We start from the raw sequence: 20814 nt of genomic DNA on the forward strand, positions 1-20814 counted from the left end.
AGCTGCCAGGTGAGCTGGGACACACCACTTGCTCTTTGCATGGCCCTTGATATAACTGAGTGCCTTGGAAAGCAGCAGGAGCTGCAAGATGGAACGCTACAAAAACCCAGGGAATTTTTATCCCTGGTGGTGGTGGTAAAAGTTTCTTTACTGGTTTCTGTGCTAGAAACTCAGGGATTCTCTGTTGTACGGTGTTTGTGGACTGAGAAGCTGGAAAAAAAGCCGTGTCACGTACGAAAAATGTAATCCCAGCCCCGCACTAGAGCCCTGGGATGGGCTGGTGGCATCGGGCCAGCCGCAGACCTTTGCTCCTTGGCAGTCAGGTTTCAGACTCGTGACCTGGAGCAAACTCCTCAAGGCCCAGGACTCCCAGGGAGAAGCAGCTTAGTCAGGGAGAGAATAAGGGGTCTTGTTGAGCTGGGGTGCCCCCAAACCGGCTTTGATAGCAGCAAAGGCAGCCAGAGCCCTGTGGGGTGCACAGAATCTCGAGCACCAACATGATGCAGAGCTCCCCTCTGCCCTGCACAGACCTAACCGGATCGCCCCACACCGCGCTGCCCTGACCTGGATGGTGCCGCACTGCACTGCGCTGCATTGCGCTGCGCTGCATTGCGCTGCGCTGCATTGCGCCGCGCTGCATTGCACCGCGCTGCATTGCACCGCGCCGCACCGCGCCCACGGCCACCGCGCTGCACGGCCCCCCCTGCCACGACGCATTCCATTGCCCGGCACTGCACACGCTGCCCCGTGCTACTGCGTGCTGCCTCGCCCCACTGGCACCACGCTGCTGCCCTGCACCGCCGTTCGCAAAGCTTAACTCCCTAGCACTGCACGGCACTGCACGGCACGGCACTGCATTCTGCAGGGCAGGGCACGGCACGGCACGGCACGGCCCTACGCTGCATTACGCTGCATTACGCTGCGCCCCCTGCCCCGCCCTCCACCCCGAGGTGAGCCGCGCCCAATCAGGAGCGCCCGCCGCCTCCGCCCCGCCTTCTCCCGAGCTTCCCGCTCGCCCATTGGCGGGGGCCGCTACCACCAGCGCTGCCTCCATGGCGACGCGGCGGCAGGGCAGTCGAAGATGGCCGCCGAGCTGGGTGGCTGGCGTCCGGGGCCTCACCGGCGCCACCGGCTGCCGCTCGCTGCTTTTCTCGCCGCGCCGCTGCTGCTGCTGCTGCTGCTGAGCTGCGGGCGCGCCGCCGCCGCTGCTGCCGCCCTTCCTCCCTCCTCTCCCTCGTCTTGTCACCACCGCGTGCCCAGCGGTGAAGAGGTGGGGCCGCCGCGGGGGCTTCTCAGGCGGCGGCGGGCGGGGGGGTCTCCCGCTTCTCGCTGCGGTCGGTGTGTCCGTCCCCTCAGGGCTGCCCCGGGCCGAGCTGTGCGGGGCCTGGTGGCGGCGGGGGCGGGGCGGCCTCTGAGGAGAAGGGCGGGAAGGGGTTTTTGCGTAAAAACAGACAAAAAAAAAAAATAAGCCCTGGCGAGCGGGAAGGGGTGAGGGGCGCGGGAGCACTCGGTGGGGTGGCTTTGCAGGTGAGCCGCCTAATCCAGCGGCTTGTTCCTGTCCCTGCCAGGTTGTCTATCAAGTTCCTCTAAAGGAAAATCATGTTTTGAAGAGAAATGTGGATCAACAGCTAAGAATTAAGATTATATATGACAGAAGTGTTGAGGAGTGAGTATAATGTTGTGGCAATTTTTTTTGTTTGACCTCCATATCTGAGAACAGAAATCTTATTAACTAAAGCTTGTTTATTTTGTTTTGGTTTTAAATATAGTTTGCTACCTGAGAAAAGACACCTTATAAAGGTATGTAATATTTGCTTCCCCTTTTTGTTTGTACATATTTTATTACATGGATGAAATTAAGTTTAAGGTCAATTTAATTAAAAGTTTTGAATGCCAGAAATTTCATATCGTTTAGTCTGGGAAACCAGGGCTGTACGTACAGATTATGCCCCCATCCCAGATACTTCCAGTGTCTCTCGACTGCTGTTTGACAGGTATTTGGTTTATCCCAAGGCACAAAGGTTTCAGTGGGCAATACGTATATAGTTTTTAAAGCCTCTTTGAAACTGTACGTTCAAAATAACACTGTCTCCCTTCTAATTTTGTCATTCCAATAACAAAATATGGCAATACTGAAACAAAATATTACCTAAATATATTAGTAACAGTTGGACTTCTTAGGAAGTCTGGATTTCTGCTATTCTGCTATACCACAACATCTAGCAAGTTTCCTGTAACTTGGTAGTTAATGCTTTTTTAGGGTGAGTTATATCTGCACTGCTACTGGGTGACTTTTATTTTTGTTCCATTCAGAACAAACTTTTTCCACAAGCTATATCTTATTTGGAGAAGACATTTCAAGTGCGCAAATCCACAGGCACAATATTACTAAGCAGGTATGTGAAAGTTTGTTGAAAATCACTTGCTCTATTTGATACTTATCATTGCGTTGTATAGCCTTTAAAATAGAATAAGAGTGTAAGAAATGCCCTTCTGAATCAGACCAGTGACTCATCTGACCCAGCAGTGGTAGCAGATGCTATTTAGGGAGCACATACAAATCTGCCAGCCTTCTGTGATCAACATCTGCATTTGCTGTATCAGATGTTAAAGGGTATTGTTATACATGCTGCCTGTTTCTTTTTATATGTACCCCCATTTATGAACTAGTGGGTACTCCGTTAACAACTGGAAGCATCGTGGCTTCCAGACCAGGGTAACTAGCAGTTCTCACTGTAGAAGTTATATTAAGTACCTGTATTACAGCGTTGTTGGGTGCTGTAAGACTATTTTACAGTTTGGTTTTAGTAATCAAACAGTGCTGGATGTCTTTCCTGTTTGATTGAAGGCAGTGTGCAACAAACCAATATTTAAGGAGGAAAGCTGACCCTCACAGATACTGCCGAGGAGCCTGCGCAGACCATACAAGATGTGGGCCAGTTATAGTACCCGAGAAGCACCTCCAGGTAAGCTGAGCCATCCAAGTGCTTATTAACCTTTGAAATATCGTGGAAACTAATAAAAAAGTTATCACTATCTATGTGTAAGCCACTGTTTGTAGGAGATCAGTAAGTTTGAGTGACAGAATAGAACAACTTGAGTTAGTGGGAGATTCCTTTATTTAGTTTATGCTGTTGAAGCAAAAGTCAAGTAAAACTTGACCGTTTACTGTTCTCTAAGCCTGTGCTATAATGAACTGTACAGAGAGGATGAGATTCAAAACTTTTTAAATTGCTACCAGTCACTTCATTATTCACCTTGATCAATGAGTCAGATTTTCACAGAATTAATAATAAGTTTTGATTTTTTGAAGACCTTATTTGAAGATGTTATCCGCTGAACCAGGAGCACGGTTCAGGAAATGCTTCTAACTTGTTTTCTTGCATGAATTTTTGATTCAACTACAGGATTAAAAATATAACAGATTACATGTGAAATGCAATTGCTGCTTATGTATACTGTTTCTGTGAGCCAATTTTTTTTTAATTTGAAGGAAATCAAATGTTAATTTTGGGATATCTAGCTTGGCAGGCCCTTTTTTTCAAAAGCTGCCACCTTCCTGGTGTCTAATAAATCAAGAGAGCTAGTAACTTGGAAGTTATTCCTTGGTTCTGTGTTTTTTCACTGTCTTCACAGGGAGTTTTCTCATCTTCCACTGTCTTACAATGGGATTTATTCTTAGCTTCAAGCTAATTGAATTTCATCATGCAAAATTTCTGTCATAGCTAACATATTTTAATTGTTCCATTTGAACATTGTCGAAGCAATGCAGGGTATGCAGTGAGAACGAGTGGCACTGTGGGCCCACTGGCTTACCTGACCAAGAAGGGGTTCGAGATGCTGACTTTCTACTTTACGTCAGTGCCCTCACTACTGAAAGGTGTGGCCATGAAAATATCATTGCATATGCAGCCTACTGCCAGCTGGAAGCTGAAATGGACAGGCAAGTATTCACTGTTATAAATTATTTTTAAATTAAACTTCTAAGTTTTTTAATTGTTTTAATTGGTCGTTTAGATTTTGTTTTTAATTGTTTAGATGTGGAGTTTAATTATTTGCCTGTGTTGCATAATACAGCAAAGTAGAAGTCATTATTGAAATAGACAAGCACTGTATTTGTGTAAAACCACAAAACCGTGAAACAGTGCTTAACTTGCAAAGCTGAGGCATTTAAGTCAAAGCTAATTCTCCACTGTTACTGCCTAAACACTATCTCAGGGTCCTCTTTCTGCTGAAGCAAATGTCATACTTTCACAAATTTAAAGGAGCATGCAAATGGGCCCTAGTTATGTGGCTCTTGTATCTAGTTCAGTTGTAGTCCATTGAAACAGACACTTTGTACCTCTGTAGCGTCTTACCTACAACTCAGGTATTTTACACTTATCCCTAACACCAGTGCAGAATATGGAACACAGAGATTGATCCTGCCCTATCCCTCCCCTTTTCAACAGTAAACTAGTCACTGGATTGTTAACAGACTATTTATAAGTGATTGGGGAAGTTGTTTGGAAGCGCTTATTTTTACATTAGTCTCCTTTTTCTTTTAAATCTTCTGTCTCTTCAAGTGAATACAATTTGAATTTGCTAGTATTTTACTGAAAAAAAAAAAAAATTAAAACTGTCTTCCAGGCCAATAGCAGGATATGCTAACTTGTGTCCAAATATGATTTCAACTCAAGCTCAGGAATTTGTTGGCATGCTGTCTGCAGTGAAACATGAGATCATCCATGCACTGGTAAGTGTTGATGTTATAAAATGCTTTTCCCTGAAATTTATGCCTGCTTCCTCACATACCTCCAGCTTGTTGCCAGAGAAGGATGTTTGGTGGAGGAAAGCTCTTGCTTTGCCTCCTTCAGTTTGTATGTTAATCGCCTTGAAGTGTGGTACTTCCAGTGGATCTGTGGTGGATGTGAGAACTGTTTCATGGCATTTGACTTTGTACGTGAATGTCTTACCAAAGACTTTCATGTGCTTGGTTTTTAATTTGAAGGGTTTCTCTGCTGGACTGTTTGCATTTTATCGTGATGATGATGGAAGACCTTTGACAACAAGATATGCAGATGGACTCCCGCCTTTTAACGAAAGGTATTTTATTTTTTTGCACCTCTTGGTACTCCCACTGAAAGGTGTTTTCACGTTGTCTTTTTAGGATGTATTCTTGTCTGTTGAAAATCCAACTTGATTCCATTATTGGAATGCTTTGCCTTTACTGTGTTCAAGAATTAGTGTGTGGTTTTTAGTCTTTCTTATATTAACTTATATTAACCACATATATTACAAACTAAGGCAGGAATTCATTTATCAGGAGACTTGAAGTTAAGCATTGAAATTACCCACACTTAAATTTCAGTGCTTGATGAACACCTTACTAAACTGAGACTTGTATTTTTTGTAGTCTGTCTAGTGTCAGTGCAGTTAATTTTTAAGACCTATATCATTCAAGGCTTATAGTTATGAAGAACTGACGATGTATGTAGTCTGCTGCATGATTTTTCTGACTTGTTATTGAACGAACAGTTTGCATTTTTTTTTCTTCGTTGAGTTGATATTGTAGAAATGTTATTCTAGGGGGGTTTGGGGAGGTGGAATGGTAGAGAGCTTTTGATTTTGTTCACCTTCCTTTTTATAATAGCAATTCTGAGGATTTTTTTTTTTATTTCTTACACTTCTGGTAATTGCAGAAAATACTTCTTGAGTCTACAGACATCTTTTTAATAATACTACTTTGGCTTATTAAATCAGATATATATATAATGAATGCATATCTTACAAAGGGGAAATGTTGCATGATAAATTTAGACTTTAGAAAGCATGAGGAAGTATAGAGATTATTGATGATTCCGTTTCTTATGGAGATAAATCTTTGCACAGTAGCATGTATTTGTGGGAACGATTTGTAACCAAAGCATTCTTCTTACAGTCTAGGTTTGTATCAGTGGAGCAGTAAAGTCATTCATAAAGCAGTGAGGTTATGGGACATACGCGGTGGCAAAATACTGCACCATGCTGTTTATCTTCTGATAACACCTCGTGTAGTTGTAAGTGTGGATTAACTTAAACTTTTAAACTTTGTACATTCTCAAGTCATGAATATTACTTCTTAAAAAGTAGGAAATAACCTAACATTGAATACTGAAAGTATGGCCCAGAGACTATGCAATTAAGATTATATAATTAGTTGAGAGGGTGTATCCAAAGTAAAGTGGAAAATGGTTGATGGATAGTATGAAATAAATAAATTGACATAGGAAGAGACAATCAAGGGACTGACAAGTAAATTATAAAAGGTTAAGCAAAACCAGTGTTGCACAGATTCCTTAATCCTACTCTTTAGATGTTTTCCTACAGTCTTAGACACCTAGTATTCCTGTTGCCTTAACAGATAGTGTTGTTACTGCTTTTCCCATTTATACGTTCCTTCTACTTTTCTCTTTAAAAAGTATTGGTTGAATCTTTTTCTAATTTTATTGATTACAAAATGATGCAGTTAACATTTTGTCACATGTAAAAAGAAATTCCTCAAGTATTCTTGGAAATCTTTCTTGCTTTCCATGACTCTGACTCTCCCCCCCAGTCCCCAACAGAACGTATGCTTAAGTATAATAAATTGGTATTGGAAATTAGTTACAGTTTTAATCATGTTTGGCCCCAAATAATCTTTTTGGTTTTTTTTAAATCTAACACACTGTATAGAGCAAACTTGGTTTAGTTACCCCTGGTTTTAAAATTGGCCATGCTGGTCAAACTGTTCAGAGCATTAAAGGTGCTGCTGAGTAGTGCCACACTGGCGAAGGCTGGGCTCCTGACACTGAGACCGACCACAGCATTGTTGTGATGCCTCTTAAGATTTTAAAATATTTTGCGTAAAACACTTCCCCATGCAAAACTAGTTGACACGTACAACTAACTAACAGAAAAGTGGTTTTCCTCTGAAACTTTTGACAGTAGCAGGGATGTAGTGTTCCTACATTGTTCAGTGGGTTTTTTTGTTTGTTGTTGGTTTTGTTTTGTTTTATTTTTTTAATATGGTCTTAAGTGTCTGCATGGTATTCTCTGCTAATTCTGTTGCTGTTTTAGTCTTGTAAACTTCCATTGTTTATTTCCAGGCGATAAGTAGACAGATTGTTAGGCTTGGTGTTGGGATACTTGCTGGCTTAGTCAGCCTCTCAGTAGAATTGTTTTAAATTCGGAGGAAAACAAGATGGTAGAAAAAGAAACACTGAAATACTTTTAAAAGATAATTATAGAACATTAGGACTGCATACGGGTATCCACTCAATATTTTGAGAGTTGTATTGAAATGTTTTCTTTCTAGGAAGAAGCTCGAAAACATTTTAATTGTCCAATTCTAGAGGGAATGGAGCTTGAAAATCAAGGTGGCATGGGTACTGAGCTCAATCACTGGGAGAAGAGATTGTTGGAGGTTAGTGCTGATGTTAGGAATGGAGGAGGATGTGGGAATGTCTGCTCCCTCAGTCTTTATTTTTAGGTACCTACTGGAGCCTTGAAAATACAGGTATATCAAACCTCACTGAAATATATGACAAACAGTACTAAACAACAAATACTTAAATGTCCGATTTCTAGATAAATCTGTCTTTTTACCTGTTCGCTAAGTCTCAGAGTATGAGTTTGAGATAAGCTGATTACTAAAAAACTAAATTTCTCTTACTTTTGTCTGCTACTTACCCTTTTCAAAAGGTATGCTCCCTTTTTAGGGGAAAGGGGGTATTCCTTTCAGTCAATTCAACTTTGTCACGCTCTGCCTCTTATACATCAAATATTTGATCGTTCTGTCTATTCATTATCTTCACTTCTTCATCCTTATTCATGTGCTCTGGGATTAGCTTTTGCCATCTCTATTCCATAATAGAATAGAGCCTCATCTGATCAAGGAAACACTTATTTCCCTTCTAACATTTAAGCTTATTTTTATTTATAACTTTGCGTTTGGTAATGTTTTTGGCAGAGATACGCTTTCTAGTTACTGTTACATGCAGTGAGGTAAGCAAGAAGGGAAGTGCTTCAGGACAGACCTTTTTATGGAAATAATCTTGAAAAATGCATATTTCTTGAGACTGAAATTGTTAGCTTTTCCTGCTTTTTCAGTAACCTTTGGTGTGGAACAGGAGTTTAAAGCCAACTGGGAAGACTGTCATTAGAGTGAGGATAATTCTAAGGATTGAATAGGATTACCAAAAAGCAGATATTACTAGTCTCCACTTTCCAGATACAAACTTTCTCTGGAAAAGTAACCCACAGTGTCTGGTTTTGGCCTTGGTCCAACCCTCATTAAGTGTTGTAGAGATAGCAAATTTGACCCTAATAAGTTTACTGGTGGTAACTCCTCCTAACCACACTACTGGAGAGGTAAGGCTGGAACACTATGTGTTTTGAAGAAATAATAGAAATTAGATGAAGTTCGGTAATAGAAACTCCAGAGTTGTGTAATTAAGAGTGAGTGACTTTTGCTGTAAGTCTGAAGTTTATCAGGTGGAAATGACTGAGCAGGAAGAAGACATGGGAGTTACAATTGCCAGTTCTAAGATGATTAGAACACTCCAGTTGCTCTTTTGAGGATGGTGTGAGCTTGCTTATTTTCAAACAAGAGGGAGAATTCCACTGCCACAGTAACAAAGTTTCCTTTGGAGTGCTGTGTTCCTTTAGTCACGTGTCCTGTGCACCTTGCTCCTGAAGAGGACTACTAGAAATTCTAGGAAAACTAAAAATCAGACTTGCACAAGAAAATTATATGAACTTGGCTTTCATCTTACCAAAAGAAGACAGAAGATGTGGTGCAATTGCTATTGATAAATACATTAGAAGAAGACAGAGTTTTATTTCACCTAAAAAAAACCCCAAATACACATTAGTCATAAATAAGGTTTATCTGGAATTTGGAATGAGGTTTCTGACTTCTAGAATTCTGAAGCTTTGTAGGGTGGAGTGGGGAAGGGAATTGCGCTTTATGAAAGAGGTTAGGATTTGATTGTCAATAGTAAGAAGGGACTGGAAATAAAATGCTTTTTCATAGGAAGCGTTTTCTTACAATAATGATTTTCAGTGTCTTGCTAATAATAACTGGTAACTTTCAGAATGAAGCAATGACTGGATCCCATACTCAGAATCGAGTCTTTTCCAGGATCACTTTGGCATTAATGGAGGACACAGGGTAAGAATGAATAAGAATAAGGCTGTTTTTTTTATTCACTAGTGTTTTGTTTTCATTGTGCTTGATTTTATTTAGAATTGATGCATTTGTGCTTATCCATCTGCAACGCAGTAGATAATTGGCATAAATCGCATCACGTTAGACAAGGAGTTGTACCTAGTATGTTTATTTTTCTTCAAGTATTTAAAAACCCATCCAGTCTTAATTTAGCCTTAAAAAAAAATTGCACTGCAATGCATGGTACTGTTTGTAGTGTCTGTTTACTTTTTTCTTAGTACAGGTCTCTCGGTTGCATACAGTACATATTGATTATTTTTCAGCTGTTCTTGCAGATGGAGAGCATAAACTATCTGAAAAGTCATCTTTCTGTATGCATTGTTCCTTTGCAGATTACAATGCATTGCTGGGGAACAAATAAATAAAATTTTCTTTTAGTTCATTGTGACTTGAAAAAGAATGAAATTGTAATATATTGTTATAGACTGAAAGGGATGCAGTTTCACGTTTTCTTCATTTGAAAACCTTAAGGCATAGTATGAAGTTCTTTGAACTGCTGTTTTATTAACCAGAACACTAATTTTTGAAGTAACTATATATTCATTTCAAAATATCTTTATAGCTGGTATAAGGCAAATTACAGCATGGCAGAGAAATTAGATTGGGGACGCGATAAAGGCTGTGACTTTGTAATGAAGAGCTGTAAATTCTGGATCGACCAAAAGAGACAAAAGTAAGATTACACTCTTTTTTAAAAAATAAACAAGCATGAGGGTTTCCTCTTTACATTTGTCTTTCAAATGCAACTTGGTAAAAAGATGTAGAGGTAGATACAGATTAACAAGGAATGCTGTCCTAAGTATCTTTGGAATGCACCCAGGAAGGAGCACACCAAATGTATTCATACAATGGTTTGAGTTGGAAGGGACTTTGGAGACTGTCCAGTCCCAACCCCCCTGCCCCGGGCAGGGCCCCCTTCCCCCAGCCCAGGGTGCTCCCAGCCCCGTCCAACCTGGCCTTGAACCCTTCCAGGGAGGGGGCAGCCACAGCTGCTCTGGGCACCCTGGGCCAGCGCCTCACCCCCCGCACAGGGAAGAATTTCTGCCTTAGAGCTAATATAAATCTACCTGCTTTCAGTTTAAAACCGTTACCCATCGTCTTGTCACTTCATGCCCTTGTAAAATGTCCCTCCCCAGCTTTTCTGTAGCCCCCTTTAAGTACTGGAAGGCTGCTTAAGGTCTCCCTGTACCCTTTTCTTCTCCAGGCTGAACACCCCCAACTCTCTTAGCCTGTCCTCATAAGGGAGGTGCTCCAGCCCCCTGATCATCTTCGTGGCCTCCTCTGAACTTGCTTGAGCAGGTCCGTGTCCTTCTTATGTTGGAGGCCCCAGAGCTGGACACAGCACTGCAGTTGAGGTCTCACGAGAGCAGAGCAGAGGGGGACAATCCCCTCCCTCGACCTGCTGCCCACACTGCTCTGGATGCAGCCCAGCACACGGGTGGTTTCTGGGCTGTGAGCGCACATTGCTGGCTCACAGTCAGTTCTCCATCCACTAACACCCCCAAGTCCTTCTCCCCAGAGCTGCTCTCCATCCACTCCTCGCCCAGCCTGGATTTGTGCTTGGGATTGCCCTGACGCAAGGGCAGGACCTTGCACTTGGCCTTGTTGAACTTCATGAGGTTTGCACTCAAATTAAGAGTGCAAATTAAGACTATTCTATTAAGAGCAGAAGCATTCCACCCAATAAATAGAGAGCTAAATATCTCAAGGTGTAGAATGCATTTACACTATAAGAGGGCTATGCTTTAGAGAAGGGGGACTTTAAAAGTGTTTGCTTTCTTATTTTGTCCCTTTTAATTGGAAATGCAGCCTGTGTCATTTTTGCATTACTGGATTGTACTTAAAGCAACAGGAGATGACAGACAATATCAAAACCTTCCTTGTTTGTTCGTACAACTCTGTGTTTCTAGGACACAGCTGCATAGTGGGCCTGTTTCGCTTGTATGTTTATTTCTTTAGCGTTTACAAAGCAATGTCATTAAAAGTAAATAGTCATGTGCATTGTAACTTTGCTGGTGCTGTGGTTTAAGCCCAGAGGGCAGCTGAGCACCATGCAGGTGCTGGCTCACTCCTTCTCCCTCTGGGATGGGAAGGAGAAAATAAAACAAAAGGGTTGGGGATTGAGAAAAGGACAGGGAGGGATGATTCACCAGTTACAGTCATGGGCAAAAGACAGACTTATTGGAGGAAGAAAATTAATGTCAGTTTAATTTGAACACCACCACCACTGATTTACCAATCAAACCAAGTAGGATAGTGGGAAATACAACCGTATCTTAAAAACACTTCCCCCCCACCCCTCCCTTCTTCCCAGGCTCAGCTTTGTTCCTGATTTCCGAGGGGCAGGGGCTGGGGGTTGCAGTGAGGTCATCACCCATTGTCTCTGCTGCTCCTTCCTCCGCAGGGTGAGGACTCCTCACCTTCCTCCCATGTTCCAGAGTGGGATACCTCTCACGGGAGCCAGTCTTCCACAAACTGCTCCTGTGTGAGTCCTTCCTACAGGCTGCAGCTCTTCCCAAACTGCTCCAGCGTGGGTCCCTCCCATGCACTGCAGTCCTTCCAGCACCAGACTGCTCCAGCACTGGCTTCCCACAGGGTCACAGCCTCCTTCAGGCATCCGCCTGCCCCAGTGTGGGGTCCTCCACAGACTGCAGGGGGGCATCTGCTCTGGCACACCTCCCTCTCTTCCTCCTTAGTTCCTCTGACCTTGCGGTCTGCATAGGTATTTCCCTCACTGCCCTGCTCGTCTCAGGTTCCCCTTCTTAAATATGTTATCGCGGAGGCACAACTGTTACTAATGGACCCCCCTCTGGCCAAAGCTGAGACAAACTTGGAGCTGGGGGAGCTTCTAGAAGCTTCTCACAAAAGCTACCTCCATAGCTCCCTCCCCCGCTACCAGAACCCCACCACACACAAACCCAACACAGCTGGCTTGATACTCTTTAAATTAGAAAGGTTATAACCAGACAAATAACAATCATTAGCCTCCAGAGAAGAAGTTGGTGCTTTGTGTGATTGACCAAGCGTGGGGGGAGAGTGGGAACAGCCTTGACAGACTGCTTAGTTAAATTATTAAAAGCAGTTAAAGTGATCTAATGGATTTTTACTCTCTTTCTCTTTTTTTTTTTTTTTTTTTTTTTTTTTTTTGAGGAGGCAATTAATCAGTCCATACTGTGACACTTTGAGGAGTAATCCATTGCAGTTAACCTGCAGGCAGGACCAAAGAGCAGTGGCAGTGTGCAACTTGCAGAAGTTTCCAAAGCAGTTACCTCAGGAATATCAGGTATAATGGATCGTACTTTACCAAATAATTAAGTGTTTTCATTCTTGTGCTTTGCATCCAAGTGATTATATTTGTTCTATCTTTTGCTTCTGAACTAGTAGACAAGAGTATGTAGTGTGAAAAACATCTTTTTAGTTTATTATAAGGAGTCTGGAGGCTGGAAAAAAGCCTTGTAATCTTAATAAAACAATACAAATATCACTTGGCCATCTAACCAAATATCAGATAGATACGTAGCTGTGTAACAGAAGTCCCCCAGAATGTTTTGTTTGAGGTATTTCTTCACCCAGTCTGATGCCCTGTGTCACTACACACTAGGAAATTCGTTCTGTTTCATCCCAGAGAATGCTATGATTGCAAAGGAGGGGTGGGGAGTGATGCATGCAAATGTGTATCTTTTCGCATTATTTAAGTATTCTTAAATAATTCTGGCTCATCTGGTTCATGGGTATTGTAAGTTGCTGTTAATAGCATTGCTGCGTAGTAATAGCTGATGTTCTTACAGCTGTAGTGATTGTTCTATTTAAAAAAACAGTTGTACGCTTGTCTTTGCACAGACTGTTTCATGACCTATTTTGTTTTGCAGTATTTTGACAATCTTAATGGAGTACCAGCAGAAGAATTGCCTTATTATGGTGGCTCAGTCGAAATTGCTGACTATTGTCCCTTTAGTCAAGAATTCAGCTGGCATTTAAGTGGTGAATTTCAACGCAGCTCAGACTGCAGAATAACTGAAAACCAACCAGGTCAGTTTTCAAGACTTCAGTATGGTATTTAAGAGATGACATTTGTTAATCTGGAATGGACTTGCTGTATATCCACATTAATTGGATGTGGAATTAATTTTACACTGCTAGTTGTGGAAAAGCTGTGCTGGGGTGAGAAGCGCAGCACAACTACCTTTTATACCTAGGAAGCACACACTCACCTCTAATACAAGAATTGCATAAGCCTTGAACAGAAATTAACCACAAATGATCCAAACATAAGACAAAAGGTGGGGGTGAGGGTTGTTTGTTTGTTTTTTGAGTCTCTGAAAAATAATTCCACCCTTGTAGGTTTTGGGTTTTTTTTTTTGTTGAAGGCAAGGAGCTTTGCGAATTAGTAGAACACGGGCTTGTCTCCTAGGATAGTGCATGAGCTTTCAATATCGCAGAGCTCCAGAATGCTGTAGGATATTATCTGTCTGTGCACTTGTCTCAAAAACAAATGAATAAACACCCTCTGCCCTCAAGCCAGCAGTCCCAGCTGGCACTCCCTGGACGCAAACATATCCACATAGTTCTGATGGAAGGTGCTTGCCTTTTTTTTTTTTCTTCAAAAATCTTTGGTTTCTTTCCATTTTATATTCAAGACAGTATAAATCCCAAATTGATAATGATTAACGGTCTGAAAGATTCCAAAAGTAAATCTTGAATTGCATGTGGAGACATTGACTAATTATAGCATATTAAGTTGATGTGGACTTTCTGTTCCCCTAGTAAGTTGCAATTCAGCATATTCTTTCTACCTTAGATCCTACCAAAAACTATGGTGCAGAGAAATACGGACCAAACTCTGTATGTCTTATTCAGAAATCTGCTTTTGTCATGGAACAGTGCAGGAGGAAACTCAGTTACCCCGACTGGGGCAGTGGGTGTTACCAAGTAAGTATGTGTTGGGGTTTTATTTTTATTTTTTAAAAAGAACACTAAAGGCATAAAATGTAGGCTGTAACTGTTAGAACTTTACACCTGGTCATCTTCTTTGCCTTAAATTGCTAGATTATATGACATGCTTTGAAAATAAGTATCTTCCAACCATAAGCCTGTAGTTTAGATCACATGTCGAGTTAAACGTGGGACAACTGGGATAGATTGTGCGTTACTTCCAGTCTTGCTGTGGATTTCACCTGTCTTACCCCTGTGACATTTGCTCCACAGCTAAGCAGGAATACTTATATTGGAATCTTCTGTTTTTCAAGCTTAATGTTAACTAATCACTCTGATTTTTCAAAGGTGAGAGCACTGTGCACGTGTCACTTACTTTTCATTATCTTCCTCTTCAGGACTATCTCACTAAAGGTGTCACTTGGAACAACAGCACAATTCTAAAAAAACAGTCATTAGCAGAAGCTGAAGTTTACTTGTTCTCAGTTGATGATCTGCATAATTGCACTAAAAGAGTACAGTCAGTGCTTTAAGGCATTCTTGAATGAAATAATTGCTCTGAGTGAATTAAAATACTTGCAGTTAATCTATGCTCTAATACCAGGTGTTTACTGAATGTAGTATTTACTTATTGAAAGAGCCTCCAAATCCCAAAACGTATTTCTGATAAATCATAATACAGACTTGACTTTTATTCTTTTATTTGAAGGTTTCTTGTTCCCCACAAGGGCTACATGTTTGGGTCAAGGACACTGTGTACTTGTGCAGCCGCTCAGGTCAGGTATTAACCGTGAGCATTCAGATGAATGGCTGGATACATGTTGGGAATTTGATTTGCCCAGCTTGTTCGGACTTCTGTGACTCCTGTCCCCCGGAGCGGGATCCTCCAGCTTCTAACTTAACAAGAGCTGTGCCAGTTGGTAGGTTGCCTTATTTGCTGAAGTGAAATGTATTATTAACCGTCTGAAACCTCTAAAGGCTTGTGTCAGCTCTGTCAGGGAACAAGAAATGAGAACCATGGCCTGGCTATTCTAAGATCCTAGGTATTAGGAGTTAAAGGAAGATAGCAAAGGTGCCTAGCTTTTTGTTGTGCAGTCGTGCAGGATAGTGGCTAACGTAGGGGAAACATGTCTGAAACAACTACTTCATGTCATGTCTCTTCCCAGAAATCTAGCTTTAACCTATAAATTTATCAGAAAATCGGATCTGTGTTTTGAAGCCCATATCATTATTACAACCTTCAAAATAATCACTTGAGTGGAAAGTGAGTTCTCACTTGCATAACTTTTCATTGACAATGTTAATGCTGTAATCTACAACATGAAAGATAGGTGTCAGTTTGCTTTTTGAGAGAGGAAAAAAAGTGTAGTTCATTGACTATCAGTTAATGTTCTGTCAAGAACAGATGACTTTCTAAAAAGTCAACTGATGAAAGAGAACAGTCTTTACAGTATTTTGCACTAGTGGCTTATTTTTAATCCTTTAACCAATTCTTTCTGTTGGATGTGCTATCTCTACTGCTGTTTTCAAGTTAAAAATGAACCTGTTTAGTTTACCTGCACGCTCAATTATTTTTTCAAAGTGGTGCACTTGGGTTTGTGTGTACCATTTCAAATAGTTTTGTTTTGTCTCAGAGATGGCAACTCTTCAGTGATTGGTGGAACGAGTCCTATAGGTTTGATTTTAGGAGGAGAAAGCTGTAACCTAGGAGATTCACATCTTCTAGCATCTATTTGAATTCATGCTTGGTGTTTCTTACACACACACACACATATATATATGTGTATATATATATATATATGTGTATATATATATATATATGTGTATATATATATATATATGTGTATATATATATATAAAAATTTTATCTGTACAAGTTTGCATTTGTGTCCATGGGGTTTTTTTTAAGCCTCATGGCTGTGTGATTACCTGCCATATGGACAGACTCCTCCCTGATTCATGTATTGGGTTTTCCCTCTCCATTTCTCCCCCTTCCCCGCCTCTTCAGCTTGGTGTTTTTTGGCTTGGGTTTTTATATGACTTTACAGCCATACAGACCAAAAGTATTAATAAAAGTCTTTCGAGAATCTATGGTTTCTCCCCAGTCACATCATAGGGAACTTCCTGCTCCTTCCTTTCCATACTGTTAAATTTATTCTCATTTGTTCTCCTAATTGCTATTACTGAAGGAATGCAGAAATTGATTTAATTGTAAGGGAAATAATCATGTTATTTAGTTGGTCTGAATTCCTTAAAATAGCCTTGAAAGCTAGAATAAATCGGTGCAGACTACTGCAAATATGTTTTTGCTCTTTGGTGCTTTTTAATGTTCTCTTTGTTATTTTATCTTCAAGTATAAAATCTATAAGCTTTATGGTATTTTGTTTTTTATTTCAGACTTATGCTCCTGCTCATCTAGCCTGGTTGTAACCCTTTGGCTGTTGATGGCTAACTTAGTTCCCCTGTTAACAGGATTATTCCTCTGTGCATAGAGTTAAGCACGGGGCAGGAAGATGTTCCAAGATGGTATACTGTCATGTTGCACTCCTTATTGTGGAGCACGGAGCTTTTTGTCTCTGCAGGCAGATGTCTTCTGCTGAACCTCATCTCTCCTGGCAGGTACCGGTGCAGACAGTAGTCAGGGAGCTACTGACAAAAACAGCCAGCATTTGAGAGGAGGAAAATTTACCTTGTCATCTTAATAAGTGCCAGTATTTTCCTGCAACCTTTGATTTTTTGACGCAGTAACCAGATCCACTATGCCAACTGTGTTAGACTACCTGGAAACTCGGACAAGATTTGAAACAAGAACTCGTCTGTAATGAAACTGAGGGTTGTTTTTTTGTTACATCCTCTGTGTGACTGGTAGCAAAGCATCCTCAAACTGGAAATATACCTCAGTGGTTTAGTCAAAAGCCATGTAAAAATCAGTTGTCATCACTGCTAATAACCCAGACCTAAACAGGTGTGGGAATTCTTTTGTTTGTTTTGTCAATTCTTACAATTTATTTGGGGCAGAAATCATTTAGTGGGATAGATCAGTGGTTGGCAGTTGTCTCCACAATCGGATTCTGCAGCTTTGAGGCTTCTCAGAATTCTTACCAGTTTGTGGTAAAATGACTAATTCTTGGGCTTCACTTAAACCTTCCTACGTGCACAAAGTGAAATTTCAGACTGGTAAGCAAAACAGCTGTCTAGAAATCCCATTCTCATTTATCATGTGCCACTGAAATTTAATACATCAAATGTTTGAATATTCTCAGAGTTATCTGCTAGGCAAATCCATTTCAGTACTGACACCCAGTCTGTAAAATTGGGATAGGATTTCTGATTATTTTTAATTTTGTTGGTTTGTTTCTTAAATAATGACATTTTTAAAATAGTATGAATATAAATGCAGCTATTCTCATTTTTTGTTGAAGGGTAAACCAGTAGCGATGGCAGCTATAATCTTACAGGACCACGTTGACTTCTCTAGACCAAAAACTATATTGAATGTGTCAAAAAAAAAAAAAAGTCTAATCTGTCTTTTTTTTTTTTTCCCCCTCTACTTTTTCTTGGGCATATAAATACTATGGTTTATTTGAGTATTTGTAGTAAGTTGAGAATAAGATACTTTGAACCACACGAGGGCACACTTTGGTACCAAATTAATTACTTGATGGACAAAATATATAAGATGAATGAAATGAGCAAAATCTGTCTAGCTAAGGACAGGTGGTCTATAGGACACCTGTAAGGAAGTTTTTATTTGTTGCTGACTCTATAATGCATTACAAATAATCCTGTCTGGACTAGAAGAAACTTAAGTGGTCCAATCCGTTGTCTGTCCTGTTAGCGTAGTTTTCATTCTTGGAAAAGTTAAACTTGAGGGAGTAGACATGCCCAGTGCACTACAAAATGCAAATATATGAAAAAGATTGTTATTCTGCTTCTTAAATGTGCTGTGATATTATAGTTGTCAATGACTAGGTCCCTTTATAAAATAAAAGGTAGAGGGATGGAAGGGGTATGAAGTAAAATTTATTTAGCTACAATTGAACTTGTTTAGTAACGGGACTTTCATTGTAACTGCAAGAAAATCTTTGTGCCTACCAGACTTGTGGGTTTTTTATTTAAAGAAACTCTTACAACACTGCTGAGCTGAGTAAGCTGCAACCTAAAACTGTCTGAAGGCATCACAACTGAGAGAGTACCTTGCACTGGGCTAGTTCCTCTTCTTAACTGCAAGTTAAGTTTGCTTTGAATTATACAAGGCCTAGGCTAGCCTTAAATAGGTGTTTCTGAGAAGCAATACAAATTAGGAATCAAATGCTTTAAATGTGTACAAGTTCGAATTAAGAAGCACTCGGATTAATAAGTGAACACTGATTATTTTAATATATGCACACTCCACACTTGGTGTAAACTGATTCCTTGAAAACGTAGAAGTTTGAGAATACAACTTAGGTCCCAGAGGTTGATACTGTATTTTTTGTCTGTTGTGCAATAATGCAGTTTAAATGGTATCACTCAACAACAGTGCTTTTGATACTTGAAAAGAAATTATTGGTTATTTTTACTTACTGTGAAATATTTGCACTGTCTGAACTTTCTGGTTAACTTTATAGCTGTTAAAACTTTTTTACTGATGTTAACTTATTGTGCTTGGTATTTGATATGCTAGTGTCCTGTTGGTGTAAGTGTGAAATTTGTCATATTTAAGTGAATATTTTTATCTTCTACACAGTTGTTTATCTTGAGGGCTTTTCTTTTATTCTCTCTTCCTGAGAATTAACTGAAAGATGGCTTAAAAAGTCAATGCTTACCTACTTCTGAATTATATGCATTAATTAAAGAAAGAGGCTGTAGTGCATTGTACCTACAGGGAAAAACCTATCTGCCTGTCAGAGCTCTTGTTGTCAGATTCACCAGTACCTACTGAGTAGCTGCATCAGTGAATCCAGTTAAGTAAAACTATTACTGCCTTAATACTCTGAGATTTCAGTCGTAATTTCTTTGACATGCAGCCATTCAGCTGGCTGTGAACTGCAGAACTGGACACGACTTGGGGGAGTTGGGGAGGGAAGGTACTTCAGCAGTCAGAATCCAGCATGTTATATCCTGTCGGTGCATTAGCAGCTGTAGCCGTGTTGGAACGGCCAAAAAATGCGTCAAGTTCAATTTAAAGCGAGAATGAATTGGTGACTCTCAAAAAGAATATTTGAGTAAAACTGACTACCTCAGTTCTGTTTGTCTTTGAGTTAAGCTTCTAGCATGCTGTGAACTTCCAAATCTTCAGATGAATTAAGTAAAACCACATCTCAGTTTTTTAAGAGCAAAACAAATACAGTAGGAAGTGTAAGCCATTTTTGATTGTAGAACACTGCTAAAATTTGTAGCTTAAACCAGTCGGTTATATAGCCTTAAGTGTAGTTTCCCCCATAAAAGTCGGTATTGGTTTTAAATAAATACAAAGTTTGCAGGCAGCTACTTTAGGTGTTCTGACCATATTACGGCAAGTCCATCTTCTTGTATCTCTTACATGTGAAAACTTTGAAATATAGTCTCACTAAGCGTTTGTGTTTTCACCTGAGTAGATAGGGCAACAGGAGCCCTGGAAATAGTGCTAAGAGATAAATGAGTTAGCTTGTCTGCAGCAGATGCACTTTCAGTATATAACATCAACAGTTTTAATGTTTTAAAAACCTTCCGTGTTTGGTTTTGGAAGTAAATTAGTCTCACGATCTGTTTTACACCCCAGTAGTTCAAATCCAAAGCATTTAAATTAGAAGTCGAGACAAGGAACACATTTTTCTAATGTTTCAAACAAATATAAGGCAGAAGGATGGCTTTTGGCAGGAATATGCAGCAAGTAAAATTACATTGAAAAGCAGGCAATTCATTCTTCTTGAAATGAGTTGAGGTCTTGGGAGACTGTCATGGCCCTGGTTGTAGGTTGATTACCAAAAGAGAATTTTGACCCCCATGAATTGACTGTCAGTCCAATGCAGCTCATTCTGTCTGCTGAGCACTAGTATATTGGGAAGACTGATGTCACCTAAGAGCAGACATATCTACAGTCCCTTACAAGGGCCAGTTGTTTTTAAATCTTCCCGTCCTGCAAATCTTTTGCTTGCGTGTATTTCAGAAGAGAGGGAGGCGTATGTCCTTTCTTCCCCGCATTTCCTAGGAGCGGCTTTCTGCCAGCTGAGCGGGTCAAGGTCTTTCCCTGCAAGATTTAAAAAGCAGCTTTTGCTTGGCTGAAGGCGTGGGTGCCTGCTTGCACGTATCGCTCGTCAGGGTTTGGGTCTACTTGTATACTGAATAATGTGCTTTTACACTACTGGACTTCCAAAGTGCAAATGTTGCCTTTTTAATGTGAAGCTTACCTTGGAGATAAAACAACTGTTTCGAGAGAACTGGCTGACCTTGAATACATATTTCCTATTTTGGTACAGAATGTAAATATAGAACAAACTATTTTACATAGATTTTGACTGGATTGAGATATAAGGGCTAATTTTTGTTATTTAGGGAGTAAAAACTTCCTTATTTTACTGTGTAAAAAAAGTATGTCATACAAAAGAAGAAAAAATTGTTCATCAATAAAACGTCTGTAGAAAATTAACTCTTTTTGTCCTTTTCTTTGAGCTGACAACCAACTGCAAGAA

The 20814-nt window shown here is 40.4% G+C and overlaps 1 protein-coding gene across 2 annotated transcripts; it reads left to right on the top strand.

The window, feature by feature from the left end:
• Positions 1 to 1070: 1070 nt before the first annotated feature.
• Positions 1071 to 20776, top strand: LMLN (leishmanolysin like peptidase). Of its 2 annotated transcripts, none has more exons than XM_042783982.1 (17): positions 1071 to 1270; positions 1569 to 1666; positions 1770 to 1800; positions 2314 to 2396; positions 2849 to 2966; positions 3765 to 3943; positions 4630 to 4735; positions 4991 to 5085; positions 5921 to 6038; positions 7316 to 7423; positions 9096 to 9172; positions 9792 to 9902; positions 12383 to 12512; positions 13099 to 13258; positions 14028 to 14158; positions 14871 to 15081; positions 16559 to 20776. In XM_042783982.1, the coding sequence occupies exons 1-17, from the start codon at positions 1082 to 1084 to the stop codon at positions 16651 to 16653; spliced, it is 2040 nt and encodes a 679-aa protein (XP_042639916.1). In that variant the 5' UTR covers positions 1071 to 1081; the 3' UTR covers positions 16654 to 20776. The 2 variants fall into 2 exon arrangements, with proteins under 2 accessions (XP_042639916.1, XP_042639915.1); XM_042783981.1 differs by having other exon boundaries at positions 12380 to 12512; positions 16559 to 20775.
• Positions 20777 to 20814: the final 38 nt, after the last annotated feature.

Source organism: Tyto alba, unplaced genomic scaffold (assembly GCF_018691265.1).
Source record: "Tyto alba isolate M040663 unplaced genomic scaffold, T.alba_DEE_v4.0 Super-Scaffold_7, whole genome shotgun sequence".
Taxonomy (NCBI): domain Eukaryota; kingdom Metazoa; phylum Chordata; class Aves; order Strigiformes; family Tytonidae; genus Tyto; species Tyto alba.

Excerpts from the sequence above, each read along its gene's own strand:
- LMLN (XM_042783981.1), top strand. The coding sequence starts at position 1,082 with ATGGCCGCCGAGCTGGGTGGCTGGCGTCCGGGGCCTCACCGGCGCCAC. Across the intron at positions 5,086-5,920 it reads CTCCCGCCTTTTAACGAAAG|TCTAGGTTTGTATCAGTGGA; the intron begins GTATTTTATTTT and ends TTCTTCTTACAG. Across the intron at positions 15,082-16,558 it reads AACAAGAGCTGTGCCAGTTG|ACTTATGCTCCTGCTCATCT; the intron begins GTAGGTTGCCTT and ends TTTTTATTTCAG.